At 51.7% G+C, this 25,074-nt stretch overlaps 1 protein-coding gene across 3 annotated transcripts; it reads right to left on the bottom strand.

Moving 5' to 3' along the window:
• Positions 1-4,020: 4,020 nt before the first annotated feature.
• Positions 4,021-25,074, bottom strand: ST8SIA3 (ST8 alpha-N-acetyl-neuraminide alpha-2,8-sialyltransferase 3). Of its 3 annotated transcripts, XM_080371801.1 has the most exons (6): positions 12,336-25,074; positions 11,590-11,712; positions 8,809-9,366; positions 7,998-8,041; positions 5,836-5,955; positions 4,021-5,732 (listed from the first exon to the last, which is right to left on the bottom strand). In XM_080371801.1, exons 1-5 carry the CDS (start codon positions 12,512-12,514, stop codon positions 5,837-5,839), a joined length of 1,023 nt encoding a protein of 340 aa, XP_080227927.1. In that variant the 5' UTR covers positions 12,515-25,074; the 3' UTR covers positions 4,021-5,732; position 5,836. The 3 variants fall into 3 exon arrangements, with proteins under 3 accessions (XP_080227927.1, XP_080227926.1, XP_080227928.1); XM_080371800.1 differs by lacking the exons at positions 4,021-5,732; positions 5,836-5,955 and having other exon boundaries at positions 7,672-8,041; XM_080371802.1 differs by lacking the exons at positions 4,021-5,732; positions 5,836-5,955; positions 11,590-11,712 and having other exon boundaries at positions 7,672-8,041.

Here is a 25,074-nt window from a genome sequence, read left to right on the forward strand (position 1 = left end):
CAATAAAACTTTCTCTGAGTTGTTAATGGTGAGAAGGCGGCCAAGGAGAGTTGTTCTGCTGCTCTGCAGGGAGGAAAAGCTGTCCGTGGGTAGCAGAGGCTGTCATCGGTGCTGTGCCATCTCAACGGGAGGAGGTCTCGAGAAGGGTTCTGTGGTGGTCTGTCCTTGCCAGTGACTCCCCAGTATTTTCATTAGCAGCCGGAATAGAGAGTGTGCTTATTAAACAGGCGGGTAGTAGTTAGCTGCGTTGATCTGAGAGTGTGCTGGAGGACAGGATGAGAGTCAGGAATGATCCTGTGCTGCTTTCACTGGTATAAAATATGCCTGGAGCTTGCACAAGAGCCATGGAAACAGGATAACTAGAAGTTGCATGCCAGTTTGAAGTGAAAAATGTGTAAATCATACTTCACTCTGTATTAATATTAGTAGCTGGCTGGAGGCACGTGGGGCTGGACTCCCCATGAGTGGCAGCTCATCCCAAAGCGGGTGTTGGGAGTGGGGCACAGGAGAGGTCCTAGGTGCCTGAGCCTTCCCCCTGCGTGGCAGACCCCAGGGGAGGGGTTCAGCTGCAGGCAGCTGCCCGGAGACCCCTAACAGCCGTCTGGCTTTAATTGCACTGTGTGAGCCAGGGTTTCCTTCTCATCTGGGATGTGTGAGGCCTCTCTGCAATGGGGATCCTCCCTCCCCTGTGCCAAATCCCACCCACAGAGACCCTGAATTTGGGAACTTTTCTGAAAACAGGACTTTACTCCCTTTTGACATGTGCGGGATAATTATTTCAGTCAGATTATTGCTGAGCTGCTAAGCACGCTTGAACCTGCAAACAGCATCTGCATTTACTCAGGAGGAAAAAAAGATCCATTACAGTGGGAGAGAAGATCAGCTGTTTGGGCTTGTTAGCAGGAAAGGTGCTTTGTGCCTGCCTGCCCCACCGCGGGAGGGTGAGCCCAGCCAGGTGGGCACTGGGGTGTGCTGCGGGCAGCACTGGGGCCCTCAGTGGAGATCCGTGTGCTGGGCACCACGGAGCATCTGTCACCAGTGTCCTGAGAGGAACCGACAGCGGGGACCTGGCACCCAAACTGTACCTCTCTCACCACTGACTCCTGTTAGTTCAGCACCTAAAATGAAACTTGGGCTGCAGGAAGCCACGCTTGTGGTTTGCTAGGGTGGAGTACCCGTGGCATGCTTTCCTATGATTTGCATGCATTTACAACCCTGCATTGTATCCTTTAAAATACACAAGGCTTTTTGATGAAAATGACAATCTGGTGCTCAGCAGAGTGCACCTACAGTGCAGAAACACTCCCACTGAGGGCCTGTCACTATTACGGGCAGTAAGCAGTTCAGGAAATAAGAAGGAAGAGGCGGACACAGCTGAGTTGTACAGACTTTCAATGCACAATAAAACATTTTATTTAAAAACAATGCATTCAGTATCATGTTTTGGCACGAGTCAATGTTGCAGGCACATTCACACCAAAGAATCGCATTGCTGAGAGATCCCAAATGAACCATCGCGCTGTTGTCCACAAACGTTGCTCACAACAAGGATGCGGGACTCTGTCACGCGAAGAGCCAGGGCCTTACTTTCCAGCGTGCCCACACATTTCCAGGCATGATGCGCTGTATGGACTGCGCTCGGGCCTCGGCTTGGCACCGCATCTGGCATGGCATGTGCTGGCCTGTGGGCCCCATCCCGCTCCCGCCGCCACCACAGGAGCTCTCTGTGGGAGCATGGCTGAGCATCGGCTCCTCTTGCAACGTGCTTCACACCACGTGCGGCTTTGCCATTCACCTGAGACTGCGCCCTGGCCCTTTATGAACATTAGCCATTTAAAAATAAATAATGCTTTTAGTATGGCTGTTAAATGATGAATCCTTTATTACAATTATGGCATTTTTTTTCTTTTTTTTTTTAAATATTTATCTTTTTTTATTGAAAACAACTCCATCAGGCATTGAACTGTATAGTCATTGGAATAAAGACACATTCATTTACAGAAAACCTGCTTTTTTTCTAAACTATCTGTTTTTGCAACCTCCATTCACAGTTATATTTCACAAATGCTTGCTTTTTTGGTATATGCCACAATTAAAACCGGTAGCCAAAGTGACCTTGTTTTAATGTATCTTGCTACCATTCACTGAAAAGATGCAAGCAACAAAAATACAAACCCAAGATGTATAAAAGAAGAGAAGGTAACACATGTATTTCCATTCTTATGTACACCCCTTCTTCCCACCCCCTGCCTGGCGGCCTGATCCCCCTGACCACAGCACCCAGCCCCACACAGCACCCACCCCAAGATCCTGCTGACAGTCCCTGCCAAGGTGCAGGTACTCAGCACCCATCCTATTGGTGCAGTGGCTGGAGCAGGATGAGACCACTGCTCACCCTTGGCTGCCCACAGTGCGTGGGACGCTGGCAGCCCAGGGCTGCACAGGTTCTACATCCCACCAGACCCTTCCCTCAGAGCTAGTCGGAAGGACTTCTCTTGATTTTGTAAACTACAGTGTTTTGTACTTACAAATATTGATCACGTCGCATTACGCATACTTTTATTTAGCTATATTTGCTTGTCTAGACATTCAGTAATGACAGTGAGTGTTTTCCCTGAACCATCAGGAATTCATTTAGATGGACAGAGGGAGGAAGGTTCTGGGCCAAACAGAAAGGAAGGAAGAATCTAGCCAAGGTGATACGGAATGCAGGTGCCATTTTCTGTCCTGAGCAGCTCCCTGCCGCAGGAGCCACGTTCGCAGGGGGGAGCAGCTTGCTTATTGAATGGAAAGGCATTTTCTGCCAGAGAGAGGCAGACACAGAGAGCCCCTCTGCCTCAGCTGCTGTCTTCTCTGCACCCTTTGGTCCTCACCTCTCCACTAGACCCCACCACAATCTATTGCCCTCCTCCTGCAGCACAGCAGCCCACCGTAAGCAGCCAAGCCTGCACCTCCGAGCCGAGGGATACCAGGCAGAGCTGTCACCTCCTTCTCACCACCTGCTGACCTCTTCCAGCTCAAAGGCACACCTTGTTTTCTACAGAGCCAGAATTACATATGCCGTAAGCCCAGTGCAGTGAGAAAAGGATGCTGAGCCCAGACCTGCTGGAGCAAACACTGGGAGGGTGTCACCCCACTTTGCTGCTCTGGGATGCATGGTGCCCCTGACATGAGGCCCTGCAAGAAAACTGGCCTGAAAGTGGGGGTTTGGGAAAGAGCCCAGCCTGACCTCAAGGCACCTGGAGGGTCTTTCCCTGCCTGGGGGAGCAGAGCCCACCCTGGGCCGCTGCTGGTCCCACTGCTCAGCATGAGCTGCCCTTCCCCTCTGCTCTCTCTAGAAAAGTAGAATTCAAAGAGCATCTAAGAAAACAGGTGAAAACAAAAGATGCGTATTTTAAGACATTTTTCCACATTGCAAGAGCTCAGACAAAAAATATTGATGCTAAGAAGCAATTTACTTTGGGCTGTATTGCTCCATTGATTTTGGGGCAGGACTCCCCATTAAAATCAATGATTCTGAAATGTTCAATGTGGTCCTGAAAAATCAATAGGGAGTTTTGCTTAAAAATCAATGATATAATATGGCACTCTGACAATAATTTTTCTGTATTCCTGTTTCCGAATATTTGCAGTTTTTTCTCACACTTCCTTCTCTGCACTTGGTGCCTCTGTGCATCTGGAAAGTTCCAGCTGTGCTGCCAGGACTATCATAACGGGACCTTGCCACTAGCAGGATGAACCTGAGAGAGACACTCCATTTGCTTAAATTAAGCAAGATCAAATTAAGGTGCCGTGCATTAAAACACCTTTCCATTGCCATTCTCCCCACAATCTAGGGGCACGTGCGGTGCTGTGTCCCTGGTGCTCTCTGGGCTGGGAGTGAGTGGGGCATTGCAGACCTCCCGAGCACAGCCGTGGGAAGCAGGCTGGGGGTGCAAGTTGTGGGAAGAACAGAAATCCCAGCTGTGGGCAATTTCCCCAAGTTTATTGTGGTTAGGAAGGGAAATAATTTTTTTTAAAAAATCAATTATGAAAAATTAAAAAACTACCCAGGGGTAATTTAGGTTTTTGGTTTCAACTTCTAATTTTTACATTTTATTTTCTCTCCTGGGCACTCAAAAGGAGTAGCTTGAGTGGAGAGAAGATGTGCACTGCTCAGCAACTGCGGCCCTCGGGCATGGCAGAACTGACGCCTTTTCCTCCTGCATGGGCTCTCAGAGAGAGGCAGGATGCTGCAGCTCTGTCTGAACCAGCTCCACATGAGCTTTGCCACTCAGGTGCAGCAGCTGCACAAGCCCTTGCAGCACCTGCAGCACAGGGACATCCACTTCTGCCATCAGCCCTCTCTGGGGACACAGGACAGGGCTGGGACACAGCAGATGGCCCATTTCACGTGGCTTCCCAGCATCTCATAGTGCACCTGTGGCCAGTCTGGAGACCTTCCCATCCCAGCTTCACTATGCAGTTATACGGCCAGTTCCTCCACGTCCACACTGGACGTGCCCTTGCCAGTGTCCGTGCCCTGCCAGCATTAGGGGAGGAGGAGCACGGAGCTGCTGGGGGGAGATGAGCAATGAACCATCTTGCCCCAGGCTGAGCATCCCCCTTGCAAAAAGAGCCTCCAGGAGACACAAGAGGTGCATGGATGGAAATACGTTTGTTTAGGCTAATGAATGTTTACCTGTGACTACATCTAATTTAAAGTAGTTATGCCATATAAACGCAGTGCAGCATCCAAGCAGGATCTGCCAGTGCAATTTCCCATTAGGAGCCAGCAGCCGAAAATTATATAGAGCACATTGGCCTCTGCTTTCATGCCAATATAATGATAATAGTCCACATACCTTAATTTGCTGATTAAAAATGATTGCTGCCTACATGAAATTGACAAAACAACTCTTAATTAAAATATATGACGTTAACCACAAGCCAAGAGGCATCACCCAGGGTTCGGGGTGACCCTTCTCCCCCAGTGGGCTCTTTGCTGAGCTGTTTCTTGGCCACTGGGCGCACCTTCACCATGCACCTCAGTGACTTGCAAAGCGATCAGCCTGCCTTAGAAAGCATGCATCTGCTGTACAGCTCAATAGGAAATGGTGTTGGAAATGACTAATTACTGTACTTCATTAACAACTAGTGCAGAACTCTTCCTTCCCTGTGCAATTCCTCTTTTTCTGCTTTTTGGCAAAAACATTCAATGTGCTCTGGCAGTTAGACAAGGGTTCCTGCAGGACATGGCTGCTCCCGGCCCTGTGGCTCCCTGCTGCCCATTGGGACTTGTGGTCCTGCAACTGGAGGGTGAGAAGCTGCAACCCTCGCTGACAGGGCCTGCAGGGCTTGGGGGGCTCAGTCTTTCCCCTGGGGACACGGGCGGCTGCTAGCATGGGGACAGCCTGTCCCTGTGCTCTGCAGGGGTCCCCTCCCTGGTCCGGGCCCTTGCGCATGACTACGAGACAAACAATATGTGATAATATCAAGAACAACTCATAAGACACCACCATCACTGCACAACTATGTCTTCATAATAACAGTTGCTAGAGGCCGTACTCTGCTGTAGGAACGGCGATGAGCGCAGGACCGTCAGGACAGCGCGGAGAGCCGGAGCCCTGGGAGTACGGATCCAGGCTTGGCAGCCAGGCGGGAACGCGGCGGCTCCTTGCAGGAGTGGGTCTGTGCACACTGCAGCGTGGGGGACCCAAGCCCCTCGCCAGCGTGCCCCAGTCCTGAACAGCCTTTGAAAAAAGCAAAAGCCAGAAAATGTGGGATAATTCAAATGGGGAAGAAAGCTGCCAGCTCCTTCTCCAGCTGGGGTGTGGGGGAGAGCAGAGGCCTGACCTCAGGGGCTGGTGGGGCTGTGGTGCCGTGGAGGGGCAGTGGCAGGCACCGGGAGATGCTCCCAGCCGCTTGGGTTTGGCGTTTGTTGTACTCGAGATCTTCCACACCTCCTACATCTGCCTGTAGGTAAAGAGGCTGAGAAAAATTAAAATGTGCCATTTTAAAGTAAGATTTTAAATTGGATTTTGCATCTTTCAGTGTGTAGTCAGTTCTCAGCATCATACGGAGTAGTAGAAAAATGTTAGAACACTTGTAAGCATACTTGTCATAAGAAAGTTGTTTTACAGGCTCCTTTATCCTGAGACATAATGGCCAACATTTTCAAACTGTAAGTGACCCTAAGGTTTGTTCTCTCTCCAAGCAGCCTGATTTTCAGTGGTACAGAGGAAACCGTGCCTTCCTTTGACTGCCTCGGGCAGCTGGTGGCAACCGGAAAATGGGGTCACTGATTTAGTTATCTGACAGTGGATTTAGAGATGTGAATGGGGAAATCTGGTAACTGTATTCCCTCTTCCCTACACTTTTGCCACACTCGCATCCCTTCAAAAAACATTTTAAAATCCCAGCGCCTGGCCACTTTTGCTGCCCGGCCAGGTCTGGCTGTGGAGCCAGGGGACAGGCACAGGGCAGGGTGGCAGCCCCACCCCTCGGTGACACCCCGCGGGTCACGGCAGGGGGCAGACATAGCCCTGCTCACCCGTCTGCCCTGCTGCTGTTAATTGGGCTAATAAAAGCTATGGCTGTTCCCTGCAGACCCGGCATCGCTGGGCACTACGCCCCATCGCCACCGCAGGATGGACGGTGGTTTGGGTGGGACGTACGAAGCACAGTGAGTGCCTACCCTTGTCAGCTGTGCCAGGGCCAGCAGGGTACAGCCATGGCAGGTCCCCCGGGGCAGCCGCAGCGCCTGGCCAGCTCCTCACCCCACAGTGCTGTGACGTGCGGCCCATGGCAGGGCCATGTGCACCGGGAATGGGGAGCACTGGCGGGCTCTGCGGGTGCCAAGGGGCAGGTGGGAGCCCGCATGCTCCCCACTTAGAGGGCTTATCCTCCCAAGGGACCTGCGTTGTTGGAGGGTGCGGAGAGCAGGCGCAGGGGGAGATGCACCCGCCCAAGGGTTTGGGGCTCTTCTCACCTGATGCGTCTCCAGAGATATCTAATTCCATCTATTATGGTGATTTAACTTTAGAATAAAAAGACCAAATAGTATCACATGGATGTGGATGGACTTGTTACAGCCTGTCTAATTTGGACTAGGCTTTGGCCCAAACTGAATTAAAACACCGAAGTATTCTGAGTGTGATATAAATGCCTAGCTAAGGTACCAGCCATATTTTGACCACCTTCTTCACGTTATTCTTTAAAAAATGTAAAATTCAGTAAATATGAAAATATGCAAGTGGTGGAATTCAGGATCCACACTGAAGAACTTGCAAGTGATGATGAACCAGAATTCAGAGTGGCTTTCTCGATCCGCCATGGCAACATACATATGCTGAGCTATTCAGAACAACATATATGAAAGAAGAAAAACTTTTTAAAACTAACACTTCTAGTTCTGATCAGGAAGGATCAATAAAATTAAGAGATTTAGGGCATTTAGTGGAATGCTAAAATATGAAAATGGCTTAAAACGTACTTAGTGGCATGTCTATAAATGCAAAATATTTCAACTTCGCTGCTGCATGAATAGCATCCACAGAATTTGATTAATGTTTCTGCACTGTTAAATATGCTTAAACCCTTTGATAAGCAGTGACAAGGGTGACTAAAAAGCATCTCTATATTATGGAAAATATGTTAGGGTGGGTTTTGTTTTTGTTTGTTTGGTTTTGGTTTTTTTTTAGAATTTTATGTGAAGAATGTTTAATTCGGTTTTGGGCACTTTTTAGACAATCATTTGGCACTTCAAGATTTAGGTTCTTAGGCACAATGCGACAAAGTGAGTTTGGCCAGTCCTTCACCGTGCATCCTGTAGAGCAGCTGGAACTCTGCAGGCAGCTGGTGGGACTCCTGCCACTTGGTCGTGAACTTTGTTCCCTTCTTATCATAGTAGTGGTATGGGAGGTCCTCCCTCGTGTTGGGGTCAAACCCAAAGGGCCAGAATCCATACAAGTGGATCTCTTCACATATGGCAGAAGCAAGGGTATACATGAGAATACCTGTGCTCAGCCGCTTGGGTGACAAGTGTTTGTTCTTCCAGTATCTGGAAAAAAGAAGAGTGTGTTAGTCTGGGGTACAAGAAATGCCACAGGTTTGCAGGAAGAAAAAAAGTTTCTGCTTGGAGACCAACTGTGCTGACTGCTGATGGCCTGAATAAGGGAAAAGCTGCGCTTCATTAACCTTCAATGACCAGGAGTGCAGCACAGCCTTCGTAGCACTCAGATTGACAGTCTCTTGTGGTCCTCTTTTGAATGTTTTTAGGTTTTAACCATGACAGGCAGTGCCTTATCCAGAAAAGTATGCTACACTGGCTCCTGCTCACACGTGCATTTGCTGAAGAGGTGGCAACGCTATCCTCCTTTGATTTATTACAGTTTTCCTTGGACCACCCTGCAGCTGTCTGCTAGCATCCCTATCTGCTAGCTGAGAAGAGCAGGCTCTTCCCTGAGTGGTGCTTTGATTACACAGCATCTCACTTGGCTCCGCTGTGCTTCTCCTGGCTCTGCAGAAGCAGCAGCAGGGAGCAGAGCCCAGTGACAGACCAAGCCCTGGTGCAACCAACCCACCTCTGCTGTGTGGTGTATAAATCTGTAAAGAAATAACTAAGTTACTTACTGAAGCAATAACAAAACTGCATTTGCTCTAAAAACAAGCAGTGTCAGGTCTTGACTTGCTAGATAGTGCCTACCAGGTCAGGTGTGAATAGAAAAATAAATAGAGCTGTATTTGGAGAGAGAGACAGATATATATATATATATATATATATATATATATATATAGACAAGTTAAACGCAAAGCAAAAATACACACCTGTTAACATGCTGCATTATATTTCCTGGCCAAGCCAACTGGACCTTTAGTTGCCCTCTGTGCTCAACAAAGAAGTCAACCAATGTTCTTGTGACTGTTGCTGACGTGTGGAAGAAAAAAGCGGGGATCCAAAGAATGGCCCCATCAAGCTTTTTCAGACTTAAGAAGAAGTTGTTGCGATCCTGAATGGTCAAAAGATTGTTGTAATACTTTTCCAGGATGCTGGGGTTGAAGGTTGTAAGGTTGGTTTTCCTTCCAACATCTTTTTGAAAAGCCTCAGTTGGAGCGAAATTGCAACGGAAAACAAAATCGGATTTATCTATCTCTTGCCCACACTGACTCCCGGTCAGGATCCCACTGTTTCCAACCACAGCACAAATGTTGTAGTGCTTGTTCAGGATTGGTGACACATCGGGAAGCAGCGATCTGAAGTTATTGCTGATGGAGAAAACATACTTGTGGCTGGAGTAATCGTAATGCATCAGCTGTCCAATCCGAACACTATTCTTGGTCAAAGAAAAATTTTTTATGACGTCAACATGCTGAAGGATTTCTTGCCTAAAACAGAAGAAAAGAAAACATGGGATTACATTTCCCCTCTTTCCGCAGTGGAGAGATTTTCTTTCCAGCTAGACTTACATTCCTCTTTTTTTTTTTTTTTTTTTTTTTTTTTTTTTAATGTAGTAAAGCAGCTTCCTGAGCAGTGTGGAGAAAGGGCTTTTAAATTAATATAAATAGATAGGAATTACGGAGCTGGCTCCTCACCTAGAGCTCCACTTGGCTTTACTGGGTGGTCCTGACTGGCGCCAGCTAAGGATGTGTCTGCGTCTCTTGGGGTAGGGTCAGAATTAAAACATTGGGTTTGCTGTGTAAGCCCGAGGCGCACAGGTCACAGTGCATCCCTACCACAGTCCCCGTGCTGAGGGCTGGCATGCAGCACGGCTCCACATATGCTGGGATAGGGGCTGGGTGGGTCGGTTTGCTGCTGGGGCTCCCCATGTGTGTTTCATTTCTGGTACGGCACTTTGGTAACGATGGCACCATGTTTGCTATGAGCTATGTGGAGCAAAACCAAGTGGTCCAGGATGTTCAGCTGAATTAACAGGAACTGATTTTTAAATGCATTTCATTTTTGTGCTCTCATTAAGAAGCTCTGAATCACAAAATCAACTGACAGTCACTGTCTCCATTTATGCAAACACAATTCCTTAATGTCTTATTTGGGCAAGCATGATGGCATTTTTACAAGGGTTATTAGGGATACTTAAAAACCAAACAAAATCAACCCTGCTCAGGAGTTTCCCTAGCAGGGCATAAAATTAGAAAGCAAGTACCATTTTATTTGGTTGTGTTTATGGAAAACAAACAACCTTTCTTCCAGCTCGCATCCTCCAATGTCTAAGCATTAATGGAGTCCCACTGGGTGCCCTAATTATAGGTTATGGCTAACGGACAAGCGCAGAGGCAGATCCTGAGACATTAGCTAAAATTGTCAGAGGGGTGGCACAGAAACAGACTGATGAAGGATGAGCTGGTAGTGCCAGGAAGGAAGCAATACTGAGGGGTGGCCACTGTCCCACTAGCCTGGGAGGTCCTGGGGAAAGGATGGGGCAGGTGAAGTGCCACCTCTCCTCGGTGGTCCTCAGCTCCACAGGGGCAGCGAAACAGGCAGCGCTTGTCGGCACTAGGCCATTACTCATCCTGCTGTGCTGGGGAGTGACCAGAAGGGAGGAGAGAAGGCCGAGCCCTGCCTGCTAGCACCAAGGGGTGTCACGGCCCCATCCTGACTCTGCCGGCTGCCTGGCGGCAAAGTGGAGGGGCCAGGGGTCCTGCCTCTCAAGTGGGATATGTGAGCCGGGTCACAAGGTGGTCTCTAAGACAGCAGGTGTTTGGCAGGACAAGATTATAGTCCAAGGTGGTAGTAGCTGTCTTAAATGATTAAATGCTTTTATTTTCTGTTATAGACACTTAGACACTGCTGAGATATATATATATATCAGTAAATATGTATATAAAGTGTATTTTAAAATATATTTATATATATATGTAAAGTGTATAAAGTATATATTTACTGATCTATATTAGTAGAGCAAATAAATAAAAGAGGCTGGCCAGAGCCACCAAGTTCACATCACAGTGAGAAAACAGAAAGCACATTTTACTTCCCATCAAGTACAAAGCAGCTTTGGGGAAGCTGAAGGAACTGAGAAACCCTTTCCATTGCATGAGGCAGGAAAGTCAGTGCAACCTGCGAGCAGGAGGCAGAAGGTGGTGCACAAGGAGGGTGTCTCCAGTGGATCTGGGCTTGAGGGCCCCCATCTGAGCCCCTGTCTCTGCCTGCCCCCTCAGCTGGAGCAGTGCTGGAAGGCAGAGCAGCACTGCACTGGCTCAGAGCTGTTGTTAGCTGGGCGTGCTTTGGCTGCCATGAACATGACATTGCATGACCATTACAGTTCAATTGGTCTCAAGTTTTAAAACCCTGGCTATTTATCTTGAAGTAACAATGATTTCACTTGTGCACTGGGAAACTGGGTCACATTCTGTTCGGTGAAATACTGCATTTTGCAGCCTGGTATCCTGCTCTCGGTTCTTCCAAGACAGCAGTAACCATCTGGGGAAATGCTCGCATGCAGCCTTTGTCTCTCACCGCTGGCAAACTACCCAGAGCTCAGAGTATTTAGCGGTGGATGACTGTATTTTCTTAAACCCCGGGGGGAAAGGAACAGCCTCGGGGACGGTGAGCAGGGGACATGTGGGCACGGTGCCCGGCCGCACGCTCACCTCTGATGTGCGAAGGCGGTGCGGTTGAAGGCCCACTTGGAGGGCTTCTCCTGAAGCTCGTGGCTCAGGGAGCTCGTGATGGGCACGAACGAGGGGTCCAGGAACTTCAGCGCGAACTGGGACCTGCAGAGGAGCGCACGGACCCACGCAGCCACACACACGGACCCACGCAGCCACACACAGACGCGCAGCCCGTTACCGGCCGTGCCCGGGCCGCCCCCGCGGCGTCCGCCATCAGCACCGCGGACAGCGCCCGCGGCACCGCCCCCTGCTGGCGGGGCTGTGCCAAGATCCACCGTGATCTGCTTGGCCGGGCTGGGCCGGGATCTATCGGGATCTACCGGCTTCTGCCGGGCCGGCCCGGGCTGTACCGGGCCCTTGCCCGTCCGGGTCAGGCTGTACCGGGATCTACCAGGATGTACCGGGCTGGGCCGTGCAGGGCTGTGCCGGGCCAGGCCGTGCCGGGCAGAGTGGTGTCAGGCTGCTCCCACCTTGCAGCACCCCTGGCGGGCGCTGCGGTCCCCGCGGTCCCTCCGCTCCCGCAAGCCCCGGGGCGCGGAGCACGGCCGGCGCGGGGAGGGCCGCATCCCCGCTGCGGCGCCTTCCCGGGGCCGCCCGCTGAGCCGGGGATCTCCGGGGGGACAGCGCGGGGGCGGCAGGGGGCGGCATGGAAGGGAGGGGATGGGATGGGGTGAGGTTGGGTGGGAAGGGCTGAGCCCCGGCCCCGGCCCGCGCCGCGCCCTCACCTGAATCCTGCGTGGAACATGTACATGCGGGGCCCCCCCGGGCCGGCGGCGCGGGGCGCGCCAAAGATGTTGTCCTTCTTCAGCGAGACGTAGCTGATGAGGGAGAGGATGAGCAGCGCGATGCTCAGCATCACCAGCCCCAGCACGCTGGCCACCCGCACCATCTTGCAGCTCCTCATGCCGGGAGGCGGCCCCGCGGCTGGGCGTGTGCGGGGGGGCTGCCGCGGGGCTACATGAAGCGGGGCGCGGGGGCGGCGGGCGCGGGGCGGCGGCGGGGACGGGGCCGGCACTGGCGGCAGCCGGAGAGAAAATGGTGGGAGCGAGCGGCGGAGCGAGGAAATGGCAGCCGGGAGCGGCCGCCCCGGCCCCGGCAGCACCGGCAGCACCGGCAGAGCCGCCGAGCCCCCCGGCCTGCCCCCCCGCCCTCGCCACCGAGCTCCCCCAGCAGCCCCGCTCTCCCCCGGACAGCCCCTGTGCCAGCCCAGCAGCCCCAGTACCACACTGACAGCCCCTGTGCCCACCGGCAGCACCCATGTGCCCACCAACAGCTCCCGTGTGCCCACTGACAGCCCCAGTGCACCCCAGAGAGCCCCTGTGCCAGCCCAGTGGCCCCAGTAACCCCGTCACAGCTCCATGTGACCCCTGACAGCCCCTGTGTGCCCACGAACTGCCCCGGTGTGCCCCACCAACAGCCCCGGTGTGTCCCAGGTTTCTTCTGCGACAGCCCCGGGGGTGTCCTCCCCAGGAGTGCCCAGTCCACAACCTGGCATCCCATGTGTGCCCACCATGACATCCCTGGGGTGCTTCTGACAATCCTGGAGTGCCCTTCCCACCACCTTGGGGTACCCTGCAGTGACTCCCCAAAAGACTGAGGGTGGCCCAGCCTGACAGCCACAGTGACGCCCTGAGAGCCCCCATGCCTCAGTGACCCCCTGAGCCCTGGGGGTGCATGTGGGGGCTGAGCACGGCTGTAAGCTGCAGGCAGCCTGGGCTGCTCCGCACCCTGTGCCTTTGCTGGGAGATCAGCACCTGGGTGGGGGCATGACACCCCCCTGCTCCCCAGCACGGGACCATGGCACTTCCTTGTGACACTATAGATCCCTGTATGGCACAGACAGCACTGCGGAAGCCCACACCACAGCCTGCGCCTGGGAAATGCAGAACCCGATGCCAGGTCGGAAGCCCCCTTGCTCTTTAGGAGCCTGGTGTTCAGGGCATGCTCCCACCTAAAAGAACCCTAGTGGTAATTAAACTGCCCCATAAATTGCACAGCAAATTTAACATGAACTCTAGAAGATCCTGATGCCTGTAATCTGAGGAATGTCTGTTATGAACATGACTGCTGCACACTGCAATACTTGCAGTGTTTCTTCAAGCTAGGTTTTTTTTCCTTATAAAGCTTGCCCCCATAGACAGCTCTGCCTCTGAGCCCTGAGTTCATACAAGTGCCTTATAAATAATAAATACTGTCTTTGTAGCACCATCCTTGCTCTGGGCTATATCCAACAAGCTCTCCATGTATAAAGCTCTCTTTGAAGAGGAGGAACATGGGGAGCTTGCAGGGCTGGGTTTTACGTCACAGCATGGTTCTTCAGCCTTCAGTGGGAGTTTGGCCTGAGTACGGCCTGGAGGTCCATATCTCAGTCCTGCGGGATGCCTGTGGCTTTGGCAGGGAGAGAAAAGGATGGGAATGTAGGAAACAACACTGTTTTGATATAGGAAATGGGGTTTTTACATGACTCTTCACATGGTTTCTGTTGTCCTCTACCCAGTGCATGGTGTCCTCAGCTTCAACATGTCCACCCAGGCAGCCCAGGATATACTCTCCACAAATTTTTGCCTTTAGATATTTTGGAAATCAGTTCTATAAGACTTAACATCCTCTTATGTAGTTTCTGACCATGTGTCCTGGGGCTGGGTATACACCTGAGCATGAGTGTGCAGCCCTTGGTGATGCACTTTTCCACTCTCCCAGCACTCCCCAGGCAGCAGGAGCACCCACAGCCGCTGGGTTTTGTACTTTGGTACTCCTGAGCTGCCTCTGCCACAGCTAATGAGCGAGAGCAGAGTATTTACTGCCCACAGGCTGTCAGGCAAGCAGGGCTTTGCCCCTTCTACAGCTGTGCCTGTGATGCCCCAGAGCACACTAAATGTGTCACTTGGCCGTCGAGCACAAGCTGTACGTGGGTTGGAGGCTTTGCATGATGAGGGGGCGAGGAGCAGTGGCAGGCCAGGCACTTCCCTGGTGGTCCCAGCAAAGCCCCTGGCAGCGGAAGCAGGTGACACTGCCAGGAGATACTGCCCAGGCAGGGATTTGATGCTGGGAGAGGGATGTGCTGGTGTTGGCAGGGCAGCGAGAGGAGCAGAAGGGCTCCTGCATCACCGCTGCTGGGGACAGATTGGCTGGAGTTGTGTGGAGCTGGAGGAAGGAGCTCAGTGGCACGCCAATGGTTTTAGACCCATTTTGCCCCTTGATCCTGCCCAGTCTCCATGCAAATGCAATCTGAGAGGACACAGGAAAGGTGCTTTGGCAAGAAATGTTTAAAACCCTGCCATGTGCCACAGCCACTCTCCTTTTGACCCCTTTGTGAGCCCCAGCCCCAGCAGCCTCGTCCCTGGAGCCTGCGCACGCCAACAAGTTGCAGTGGAAACAAAGGCAGTTCTTGCTTCAGATTCTTCAGAGATAGCAATATGTCAGGAGCCCCTGGAGAGGCTGAAAGTAAATGAATCAGTGCTAGAAAGTGAAGGATATCATCCGTGCTGAATGGTGAAAAGGAGTCCTGAACAGTATCTTTATTGATTTTCCTGTAATTGACACAGAAGCTCGGCTCGCCAGAGGCTGCAGGGGAGAGGAGTGGGGAGACCCAGGTACAGAGCTCCCTGCCTGGGTCCTGGGAACATTTCTTCTCAATTAGGTGGCTTATTTTCCGTGTGAAGCTTTGAAGGAGGTGGTGGGTTGGTAACCCAGTATTTTAATTATTCACAGGGTGTTTTGCAAGCTGCATTGAAGGCAAGGGGCAGCAGAGGACACGTGTCCCATGCCTCCAGGCTGCCAGTGGCTTCCCACCACGGTGCAGCTGGTGCCGGCTCCTTGGCTGGTGACAAACACCCACCTGTCAGTGAGTGTGTTTGCTAGAAAATACAGCAGTGGCACACGGTGGGAAATCTGGAGGAATTACTGTTGAGATTTGAGGCTCTCCAAGGAGGAGCACACCTTCTATGTGAAACCTCTCCTGCAGCTGCAGCGCCCAGCGGCAGTGGTGGGACAGACCCCGCTGCCCGGCCGCTTGAGGGGCCGTTGGCACCTGGGCAGGGCATTTCTGCGAGGACCTGTCATCACTGGCCCGGGTGACTCTCAGTGAGGGCTGGGCATGATTCCCGCAGCCCCGACAGGCTCCATGTGCTTTGCCTGGATGAGGAGGTGCTGGGTTTCCCTGCAGCCGGAGTGTGCCTGGGAAGCGCTGGGTGGAGAGTTCCTCCAGACCACTTTCACATGATGAAAAAATCAAATCTGCTGCTGCAAAATGCAGCCTGGTCATGACTTTCCTCCCTGTGCCCAAAGGAGGAGAGCAGCCCGGGGGACTGGCAATGCGCAAGCCTCCTGTGCCCCGCCGGGGGGGCAGGGCTGCACGGCTGGCACAATGCTTGCTGTGAGGAGAGATGGAGCCTGCGGCAGGTGGGGGGAGCAGGGGTTGGGAGAGGGTCTGGCTGTGATGGTAAGCAGTGACAACACGTCCAGGACAGCTGATAGGGAGTGGTGGGTGCTGGGCAGGGCAGGAGGATCAGCCCGAGGCCACCACCAGCCATCAGCCCGCTGCCAGTAAGGAAAGGGCATCCAACAGATACATCCAACAGGATTTTTACTGATGCTAGAAAAGACTGAAAAAGAGAACAAATGTGTTGGAAGGAGAGACAAGGATTCAACCAGCCGGAGCAGAGGAGAGATGGCATTTCAGTGGAGGGGAAGCACAGCTACACCACATAAAAAAAACCAGAAGCATTGATTTGCTCTTAAGCCCGATGGAGGAAACACCTGTCGGGTTGGGTGTGCTCCTAGGACCTTTCCCACTTTTTGACTTATTCATGGAAATGGGACTTTTTAACTCTACAGGAAAGTTGCGCTTTGAAGATTTGCCCCCACTGAAATCAAACTTTTCTGGGTTATCTTTGTGGTTTCCCGCCCTTCTTTGAAGCTTGTCTTTAGGGCCTCCAAGCATAAGGCTGTTTCTGTCTGACTGGCTACACCCAAAATAGTTTTAGCCTCTTTAAAACGAGGCACTTGTCAGCCTGCTGGTGTGTGAAGATCTATGAATGTATTACCAGAAGCATTCTCCCTCCTCAGCTGCATTTAGCAGCTAAGGCTGTGGGTTTGCAGCATCTCCACTTGTACAGAAAATTTGTTCCCCAGGGAGGGCAGTGAGGAGCGAGCCACCTGCTGCTCCGTCACGCTGCCGTGCATGCTGGTGAGCCACTTTCTTCCCAAGCCTTCAAGAGGTTGCAGCGGCCAGCAGAGGCAGGAGCCAGAGGCAAATGGAGTGGCACAGGGGATCGCACTGCAGTGGGTGCTTGGGGCCCAGACGTGACTCAGGTGGGACCTGGCCCATGGCCAGATGGGACCCCAGCCGTCCCAGCACCGAGCCTCTGTGGTTTCCCTGAGTCACTGCCCTGAGCGAAGGCTCTGAGGTTTCTGCTGATGCAGCACCCGGGTAGCTAAATGCTTTGTTGAACGCCTGCCTGAGTGTGCCTAAGTGCTTTCAGCTTGGGTGGCTGCTAAATTGGGTTTCCTGGGACAATTATTTTGAACATAAGTACCCAAAGTCTGCTCGGGTCCTTTTCTAAGTGCTTAAGTTATTTTGTTTTAAAAATATGGCACTGCATCCTTATACATGTGGTCAGACCAGTCCCAGATATGTAGTTGTTTTAATTATATTTGCAAAAATGCTTGCTGGACATAAAGGGCACACCTCTCTTTCTGACTTTACTACGTACAACATTTTCTTTCAGCCTTTGCACCCTCACTTTTCTGGCAGCCCCAGGAGTCTGCTGCCCACCACCCCGAGCCCCAGGCATTGGCTGGCCCACTCGCATCCCACCAGGAACATGTAGGAATTCAGCTCCAAGCCTCAGTGGGAAACAGTGTCAAAACTCAGGAATAATCCTGAGGTGCCATCGGGGAGGAGATGTGTGTGTAGCTACCTCCTCTGCTCACTGCTTTATAAATGCAAGACAAGGGCTGGTCAGGCAGGGCTTTGTGAGCCTGGCAGGTGAGAGTGAGGCAGGAGTGACAGCCGTGCAGTGGGTGGAAGCTCAGGCATGCACAGGGGATGGCAGCAGAAAGGCTGCAGAGTCTTGCACCAGCCTGGTGGGCTCCATCTGTCCATCCCACCTCCAGCATTAAAGCAAGGCACACCACCGATGGCTGCTGGGCAATGCGGAGGGCAGCCAGGCTCCCTTTGTTCAGCCGGCAGCTGCCTGTGGCAGCCGAAGGAGATTCCTGGGGACTCAGAGGACCACACAGACAACTGGCCCGGGTCTGGGGAAATTGCCAGCTCCCAGATTATTATTCACGCTTCATCTAGTTAAACTAGGAATTTACTAAAGGCTTCAGGATTTAAGCTAGTCATCTCTTTTGATAGTTTGCTATGTTTTTAAGGTGATCCCACCAGCTGGCTTGTGGCATTAGAAGTTTCCCATGCTAATTACTGCACCTCCCTCCCAAAGCAAACCTGAAAGATCTCAGGGTGAAGAGCATGAGTGGTCCCATGCCAGAGGCTCCTCTGGAGCAGAGCAAGAGGCAGTGAGCCCAGCTGTGCCCCTAGTCCTGCTCTGCTGCTCACCACAGTGATGCACAGCACTGCAGGGATGCAGAACACTGTAGGGATGCTTGGCACTGCAGCAATGTATGGCATGGCAGCTATGCATGGTGCTGCAGTGATGCACAGCACTGCCACTCACCTGAGCTGCTGCTGCAGATGTTGTCCTCTGCCTCCATGGGCTGGCACATGGCCTTGGCCCTCGGGATGTCTGACTGTCTGCATCAGTCTGACCTCAGCAAGGACAAACAACCCTACTATGGAAAATACTAATGAAAGGGCTAAAGCTGGGAAGAGTAAGGGAGCGATTAGTGGTGTGCATGCGGCTAAGCTTCCTGCAGATTACTTGTATTTAGACCTAATTCTCTGCACTGAAAAAAATCCCAAATCTCTTAATTTTTTTATGGAGTGATTATCATAGACTCTGGAATGATTGTGTAAAAATTAATCCTGGGGGATGAGATTGGTTTTGGAGCTGAAGTGTGGTGCTGGCCAGACATGTAAGATGCTGGTAAACAAACCTTTCCCAGAGCGAGGGAATTAAGTTCTGGTTGGGCTCCCTTGGTTTCACTGTGCTGCAGGGGCTTATCTGATGGCTCCAGCTGGGTGCACAAGCAAAGGTTTCACAGGTCGGGGATGCCCTACAGCCCCAGGTCTCCCAAGGGCTTTCCAGGGCTTCCCCGGAGGCTTCGGTGGAGGCGGGGGTGGGGGCGAGGCTCTGACAGGAAAGGGGTATGCTACCAGCGGGGACAGCGCGCGGCACCCCAGGGCTCTTGTGCTGAATGCAGCCTTGATGGGGATGTGGGCGAGATGGGCTGATGACGCTGGCTGGTGGACCTTGTCCCCTCCCGGAGACCTTTGCCTTTTCTTAAGGGAAACGTAAGGGACTCTGGCCTCCTTGGCACTGCCAGAGGAGACTCCGGGCTGCCCGTGTCGCCTGGACGCAGCGAGCATTGCTGCCTGTTCGGCCACTCTCCAGGCTGAGCAGTGTGGTCATCCTCAGGGCTCCGGTTCAAAAAGGTGCTTAAGCTCAGCATTAGGAGCGCTCGCCATCCTGCTGCCAAGTGTGATGGATCTGTAACTATTCTGAAGTGATCCATGAATATTGCATGTGGATCCACTTACTGGAGCCTCTGCTGCATGGATGCCTGGGTCTGGTTTAATAGGCGGCTGTCAGGAAATGCAAGCAAGGGAGGAATAGTTTGAGATTAGCCTTTTTGCTGCCAGCAGTAGAGGGCTGTTAAGAGGCAGCAGGGCAGGGCAGGGAAGACCGGGGGGCTACTGCTTGTGCTGAACCCAGGGGAGGACACCGGCAGGCATGGGTGCTTTCAGCTGTTTTAAAGCATTTCCCACCCCGCCACCCCTGCCAGCTGTTTGCTAGCCTTAAAGCACACCACCCACATGTCCGGGAGGTCTGCCTGCTGGCAGAGCCCTGGGCAGGCGTGGGGGGCTGGGGACAACCAACAGCATGGTCCTGCTGGAGCTGCGGGTGAGGAGAGATGGAGGGTGCCAGTGTGGCCCCAATTGCAGCACCCAGCCCTGGGGAATGCGGAGCTGGTGGATGCCTAGCTCTGGGGCTGAGTGTCTGACAGCCTGGGGGGGCAGGGAGGAAGGGGGAAGGAGAGGTGACAATGACCTTGGAATCTCACTGCAAACTTCTGTGGTTGTTTTTAATCCCCCAAAGCAAGGCTGGTGCAGTGGCAGAGCTGCTGCTGGTTTCTGCAGAGGCAGGGTTTCATCCAAGAATTTTGCTACTATTCGGTCCCCCAGTGGGGGGGCAGGCAGCTGGAGGGGAATGGGCAAGATATGAACTGTGCATGGAAAAGCCCCTCCGACTGGGGGTTTTGCAGTAATTTACTCAGTGACATTTAGTCAGAAGTTGGAGATTACACCTTGGCTTAATTCTACGCATTAATCAACAAGAGAGGGAACATTTTATTTTTATGTAGATAGGCACCATCCCTCTCCCATTTACACTGTGTGGCTCCATTGATTTCATTAGGATCCGTCAGGCAGAAATGAGAGTGGAACTTGGCCCCCTTAATTAAGACGACTGTTGCTAAAGGCGGAATGATGGAAAATAATTAACCCTGTAAAAAACACACGATGCTGAGAAGGAGAAATACATAATTTAGGAATCAGGAGGCTGTTATGCAATATTAATTGCAGACAGCATGTCTGAACAGCATGACATACCGAGAGTCGTGCTGCTCATCTCAAAGCCACTGAAGAAGGCCAATTTTGCTCTTGACATTAAACGAAGAGCCCCAAAGACACATTTCTAGAGCACATGGCTGCCACAGCAGGGTGGGGGGTCTGGCTGTGTTTGTGGGGAGCAGGGGGTCTGTGCCGGTCAGGAGGTTCCCCATGGCACAGGGAGCTTGTGCTGTGCACAGATCTCCCCTCCTAGATCTCTGCTGGGCAGGGAAAAACACACTACCTCTGCCAGCAGAAACTCAACCAATTTCATTAATTAAAGTTCTAATTGTACTAAGGGAGCTTTGACCTCCTAGGAGGACCCTTGCCCTTCTTTGCAAAGAAAATTGGATTATTCATACTAGTGCTGATTGTCAGTGCCTTCTTTGCTGCTAAAATATTCTTTCTACTTCCTAATCAAATGACTTAAAAAGGCCAAACATGGAACTTTCAACAGCAATAACAAATGTGCCTATTTATTTAAACAGGCACAAGAAATAGTAATTCAATAGGCAATTTCTAGGGAAGGCTATAAATGAATGCAAGCAGAAGGTCCACTTGTCCCTGATGATGTTCTAGGGGTTGGATACTTGGTTTAAAAGCTCCTCCAGTGCTTTCCTTTTAACACAAAAGCATTACTTAGGAACCAGGGAAATGCCTTAGAGGTTGGGATTGTTCATCACACCAGGGATGGGGCTAACAGCAGTGAGTAGCTGGATAATTTCAGGAGGACATTACCGCGGTTGCATGGCAGACAGGACCAAGAGTCTAAACATGCTTGTGCACCATATAGCCCAGCAGCAAACGAGCCCGGGGGCTCTGGGTGCCCTGGGAGGCTGTGGCAAAGGCCAGGCTGCAGTGGTGGGGCAGGCAGGGCTCCCGTCCCCTCTCCCACAGCAGTGGCTGCAGCACCCGCATCCTGCTGGCTCCAGCACCGAAGGCTTGTGCCAGCAGGGAAGGGCATTGCAGCGGCATGGGGGCTATGGGGCAGCATGGGGGCTATGGGGGGCTGTGGGGCAGCACAGGAACCACAGCGCCCTGTCGCTTCCTCTGCCAGCCTTTTCCTGCGGGATCATGCAGGGGCTTCGTGCATCATGTGCACACCTAAGCCAGAAAGGCAAACTGTGCCACTGTCACGCTGCGGAACCACTTGGCCAGGGCGCTATTTCACCGTTGATGAAAATTTTTTACCACATTGGCTCCCATATTTTACACTCAAAGGCAGCTCCATAATTGTGGGAGGGAAAGAAATTGGTGAAAAAAATCAATTAATGCTCATTTCCTATATCATTGTCATTAATGGCAAAACAGATAAGAACCTTTTTCTTGTTTAATTGTTAGCAGGTAAAAATGGTTTTGCAGGAACCGTGGCTCCTGTTTCCTTCCTGCTTATGGAGAAGAAGCCGAGGATGTGACTTGTGCAGGAGCACAGAGGTAGATAAACCAACAAGAAAATCCTCAGACTGACTTAAAATCTCACCTCTGCTTGTCAATGGGCTTCAGGGGCTGAGTCAGGACCTGGGTTGAACGATTCAATATGATGAAACTGTATTCCTCTGCTGCTTTATGCACTTCAGCCTAGAGAAAAGCACGTTGCCTGTTACGTGCACCTCAACCTCTGAAGCTGGCCCCGGCCTGGAGTTCCCCAGATCCATGTTTTACTGGTGTACCAGAAGAAGGCATCTTATTTTAGGGTGCTCCTTCAAGGCCTCCCTTCCTGGTCTGCACTGCAGTGCCAGACACAAGGTGTGCTTGGAGGACCTGTGCCGTGGACAGTCAAACAGGTGTCTGAGGTCTGTGAGCCGAGCGAGCGTGCCAGGTCCATCAGGGCAGGGTGAGGGGATGGTGACCTTGCCAGTGCTGAAGGCATTGTGCTGGTCTTTGATGAGGTGACAGGTGTTTCCCGGGCTGTGGCTGCTCCCCACCGTTTTGTTTACATTCATGAATAAGAGGCCAAACTTCACCAGTAAAGATGTGTCCGTACGATTAAAACATTGCCTATTATAATCCAGAGCTTTTAACCAATTATTTGTGGTAGTTTTATAGCACGGGTAAGTGCAAAGGTGAAACAAAGCGGAGGCTCGGGGCTGTAGTGTTGGGGAGCCACTGCAAGGCTCAGGGGAGGACTTTGGAGCTGAGGTTGCGTGCTCTCAGCTGCGGGGGTCCCGCAGCAGTGCCTGGCGCTGGCTTTTGTCCCTAAGCCATGTGTCGGAGATGCGGAGGTGCACCCAGAGGGTGCCACCCGTCACCCAGCGCACGGTGGCCGGCGCCAGCTCAGCGTTGGCAAGCGGAGCTGATGCTCCCCGCCATGCCAGTGAGACTCGCGGCTCCCTGCACAGGGGATAGGGGGTACCCCAGCGTGGCACCAGCTGAGGATGCAGTGAGTGCAGGGCAGAGCTGGCCCAGGGAGGAGGTGGCTCAGCTGTGCCAGGGCTGCACCACAGGGAGAGGCATGGCTGTGCCGAGAGCCTCCTGGCCTCAGCTGAGCCCCCGCCGGGGCAGGGCTCTGCAGCCCCCCTTGGGCAGCACGCGCTCCCTTTGTCCTTCAGCCTCCTTTGCTTAAGCACTAAATCAAGGAATTATTTCTTAACTGACTGTAATTTTATTTTCCAGTCCTAGCTAATGAGGTCTTGGCGTAATGAATCATAAATTACTTAGAGCAAGATCTTTCTTTTACTTAGAACCGGTAAAAAAATCAGTGTTGTCTCCAATCTGTGCCCACCGTGCCCACACGGTGGTGGATTTTTCCAGCTGAAGCTCAGATATGCACAAGCCCTAATTTTGCAGATAAACAGCTTCTATTTCATTAAATGAGCTCTGCACAGAATGTTTGTCTTAGTTATTTCCAGAAAATTAATTCATAGAGTTTAATCTGTTTAGCATCTGATTAATGGGATTTTTAATCACCCATAATAATGATAATAAAAGGCTTAAAGTAATAACCAAGGAAAAGGTGTGTATTTGTCTTTGCTATCCCCATCGTCCTGACAGCCATCAATGCTGCACAATAACTCATGATATCTGGCATTGTTTCTTTTGGACCTATTGATCAGATGAAAAAAACAGACTTTGTTTGAATCTGATTCATTTAACCATTTTTGTAAAATTACCTATTATCAGGAGGGGTAGTTTTGAAGCAAGCATTTCAGTCTCCTTGAGTTAAGACACATCTGTACCGTTCACTCCTCTGACACAAATACCATTAAGCCCATGTCTCCAATAATTAAATGCCTGCTGCATGACACCTAAAATCATATCTGTTGTCAGACATGGCACAGGGTACAATAGTGATATATTATAGCATAAATTTTGTGTAAGAGTAACCACGCTACGGCAAAGACATTTGCCTGTAGAACGTTCTGCTGGTGCGTATTTGACTTTAATTTTGCCAACTCTCTAAGAAGTGTACGCTGTGCAAATGTCAGGTGTCCCACCTCGCTGTGAGGCTGTGCGGGGCAGCTGAAATCACACACCGCTGGTAGTATGCGACGGGCCCATCCTGCTTGTCCGAGGGATTTGCTGCCATCGCTAAATCCTTCCAGAGGTGCTGCAGAAGGGCTGGGGCCGGGACTTCCCACACCAGCAGGGGCTGGGGGCAGCCCAGGGGCTCGGTGCTGCCTTCCACCGTTCCCACTCCCTGTTCTCCTGTGGGATGGCTCTGCTCCCTGGCCCTGCTGCAGGAAGCCTTGCTGTCCCATGCTCCTGCTGGCCCCCTCCTCTCTCGGTCCAGTGCTGTATGGCGGGGCTGGGATGGGGTGAAGTTCTTCAAGTGCTAGTGCCCGTCTGGTTTTGTCCCCCTGGCACAGACGGGAGTGATTCGTTGAGAAATGTGCCTATTTTAAAATCTTATTTATTTATTCCTTGTTTTTTGGAAGTGAGTGCTTGAGAAATGTACTTATTTTAAAAATTTATTTTATTTATTTGTTTCCTTATTTTGGGGAGTGACTGCTTGATGAATGCATCTGTTTTTAAATTCTGTTTACTTAATGCATTTCCTTATCTTCTAAAGAAAAAGATGGTTTTCACAGGATCAATCCTTTTCTCGCAGATGCATGTAAATATGGTTCAGGATTGTCACTGCAATGCAGTGCCAGAAAGACGAAGGAGCCTTGGCCATCACTTGGGCTGGTGACAATCCCGTGCAGCTGCAGGGCACACACAGCCGCAGGCTGGGACTGCCTTCACCTTCTCCGGTGGAGAAACTGCATTTTTTGTGTCTCGCAGCACCTGGGAGCTGTGTATTTTTGGCTCTGGCAGGGTGAGCTAGAGGTCAGGGTGCTGCTGCACTTTCCGGGAGGAATCAATACTCCTGGCCAGCCGCACTCGCACGCTCTGAATGGGCAGCGGTGGGAGGAACGTGCACTAAGAGTGGTGGAAGGCATCCTCCGCTTCTCACCAGGCTCCTTCCCTCTCCTGGTCTGAAATTGGAAAGAAATGGATCGATATTTTACTCTTTTCGGGATGAGGGGAAATTGCAGAATGAAGATGACTTGAAAGAATGAGATGGATGGGAATAACTGGAGCTCATCTTCCACAAGGGAGAAAAATGCAGCAGAAATTATGATGTTAGCTATCCATCCTTCAGTCAGGGGCTTTATACAGAGGTCCATCACGGGGGGACCCTAGTGCAGGATGAGTGTGGGTTCTGCTAGCACAGGTGCCTGTGCAACCTTAATAAACCACTGCCAGCAAATATTTGCAAATGGTAAAAAAATTTAAATCCCCACAGG

Source organism: Falco punctatus, assembly GCF_963210335.1.
Source record: "Falco punctatus genome assembly, chromosome: Z".
Taxonomy (NCBI): Eukaryota; Metazoa; Chordata; class Aves; order Falconiformes; family Falconidae; genus Falco; species Falco punctatus.

Coding starts and splice junctions, on each gene's coding strand:
- ST8SIA3 (XM_080371800.1), bottom strand. CDS start 12,514: ATGAGGAGCTGCAAGATGGTGCGGGTGGCCAGCGTGCTGGGGCTGGTG. Junction 11,713..12,335: donor ATGTTCCACGCAGGATTCAG/GTGAGGGCGCGG, acceptor GCTCCTCTGCAG/GTCCCAGTTCGCGCTGAAGT. Junction 9,367..11,589: donor ACCGCCTTCGCACATCAGAG/GTGAGCGTGCGG, acceptor CTTCTGTTTTAG/GCAAGAAATCCTTCAGCATG.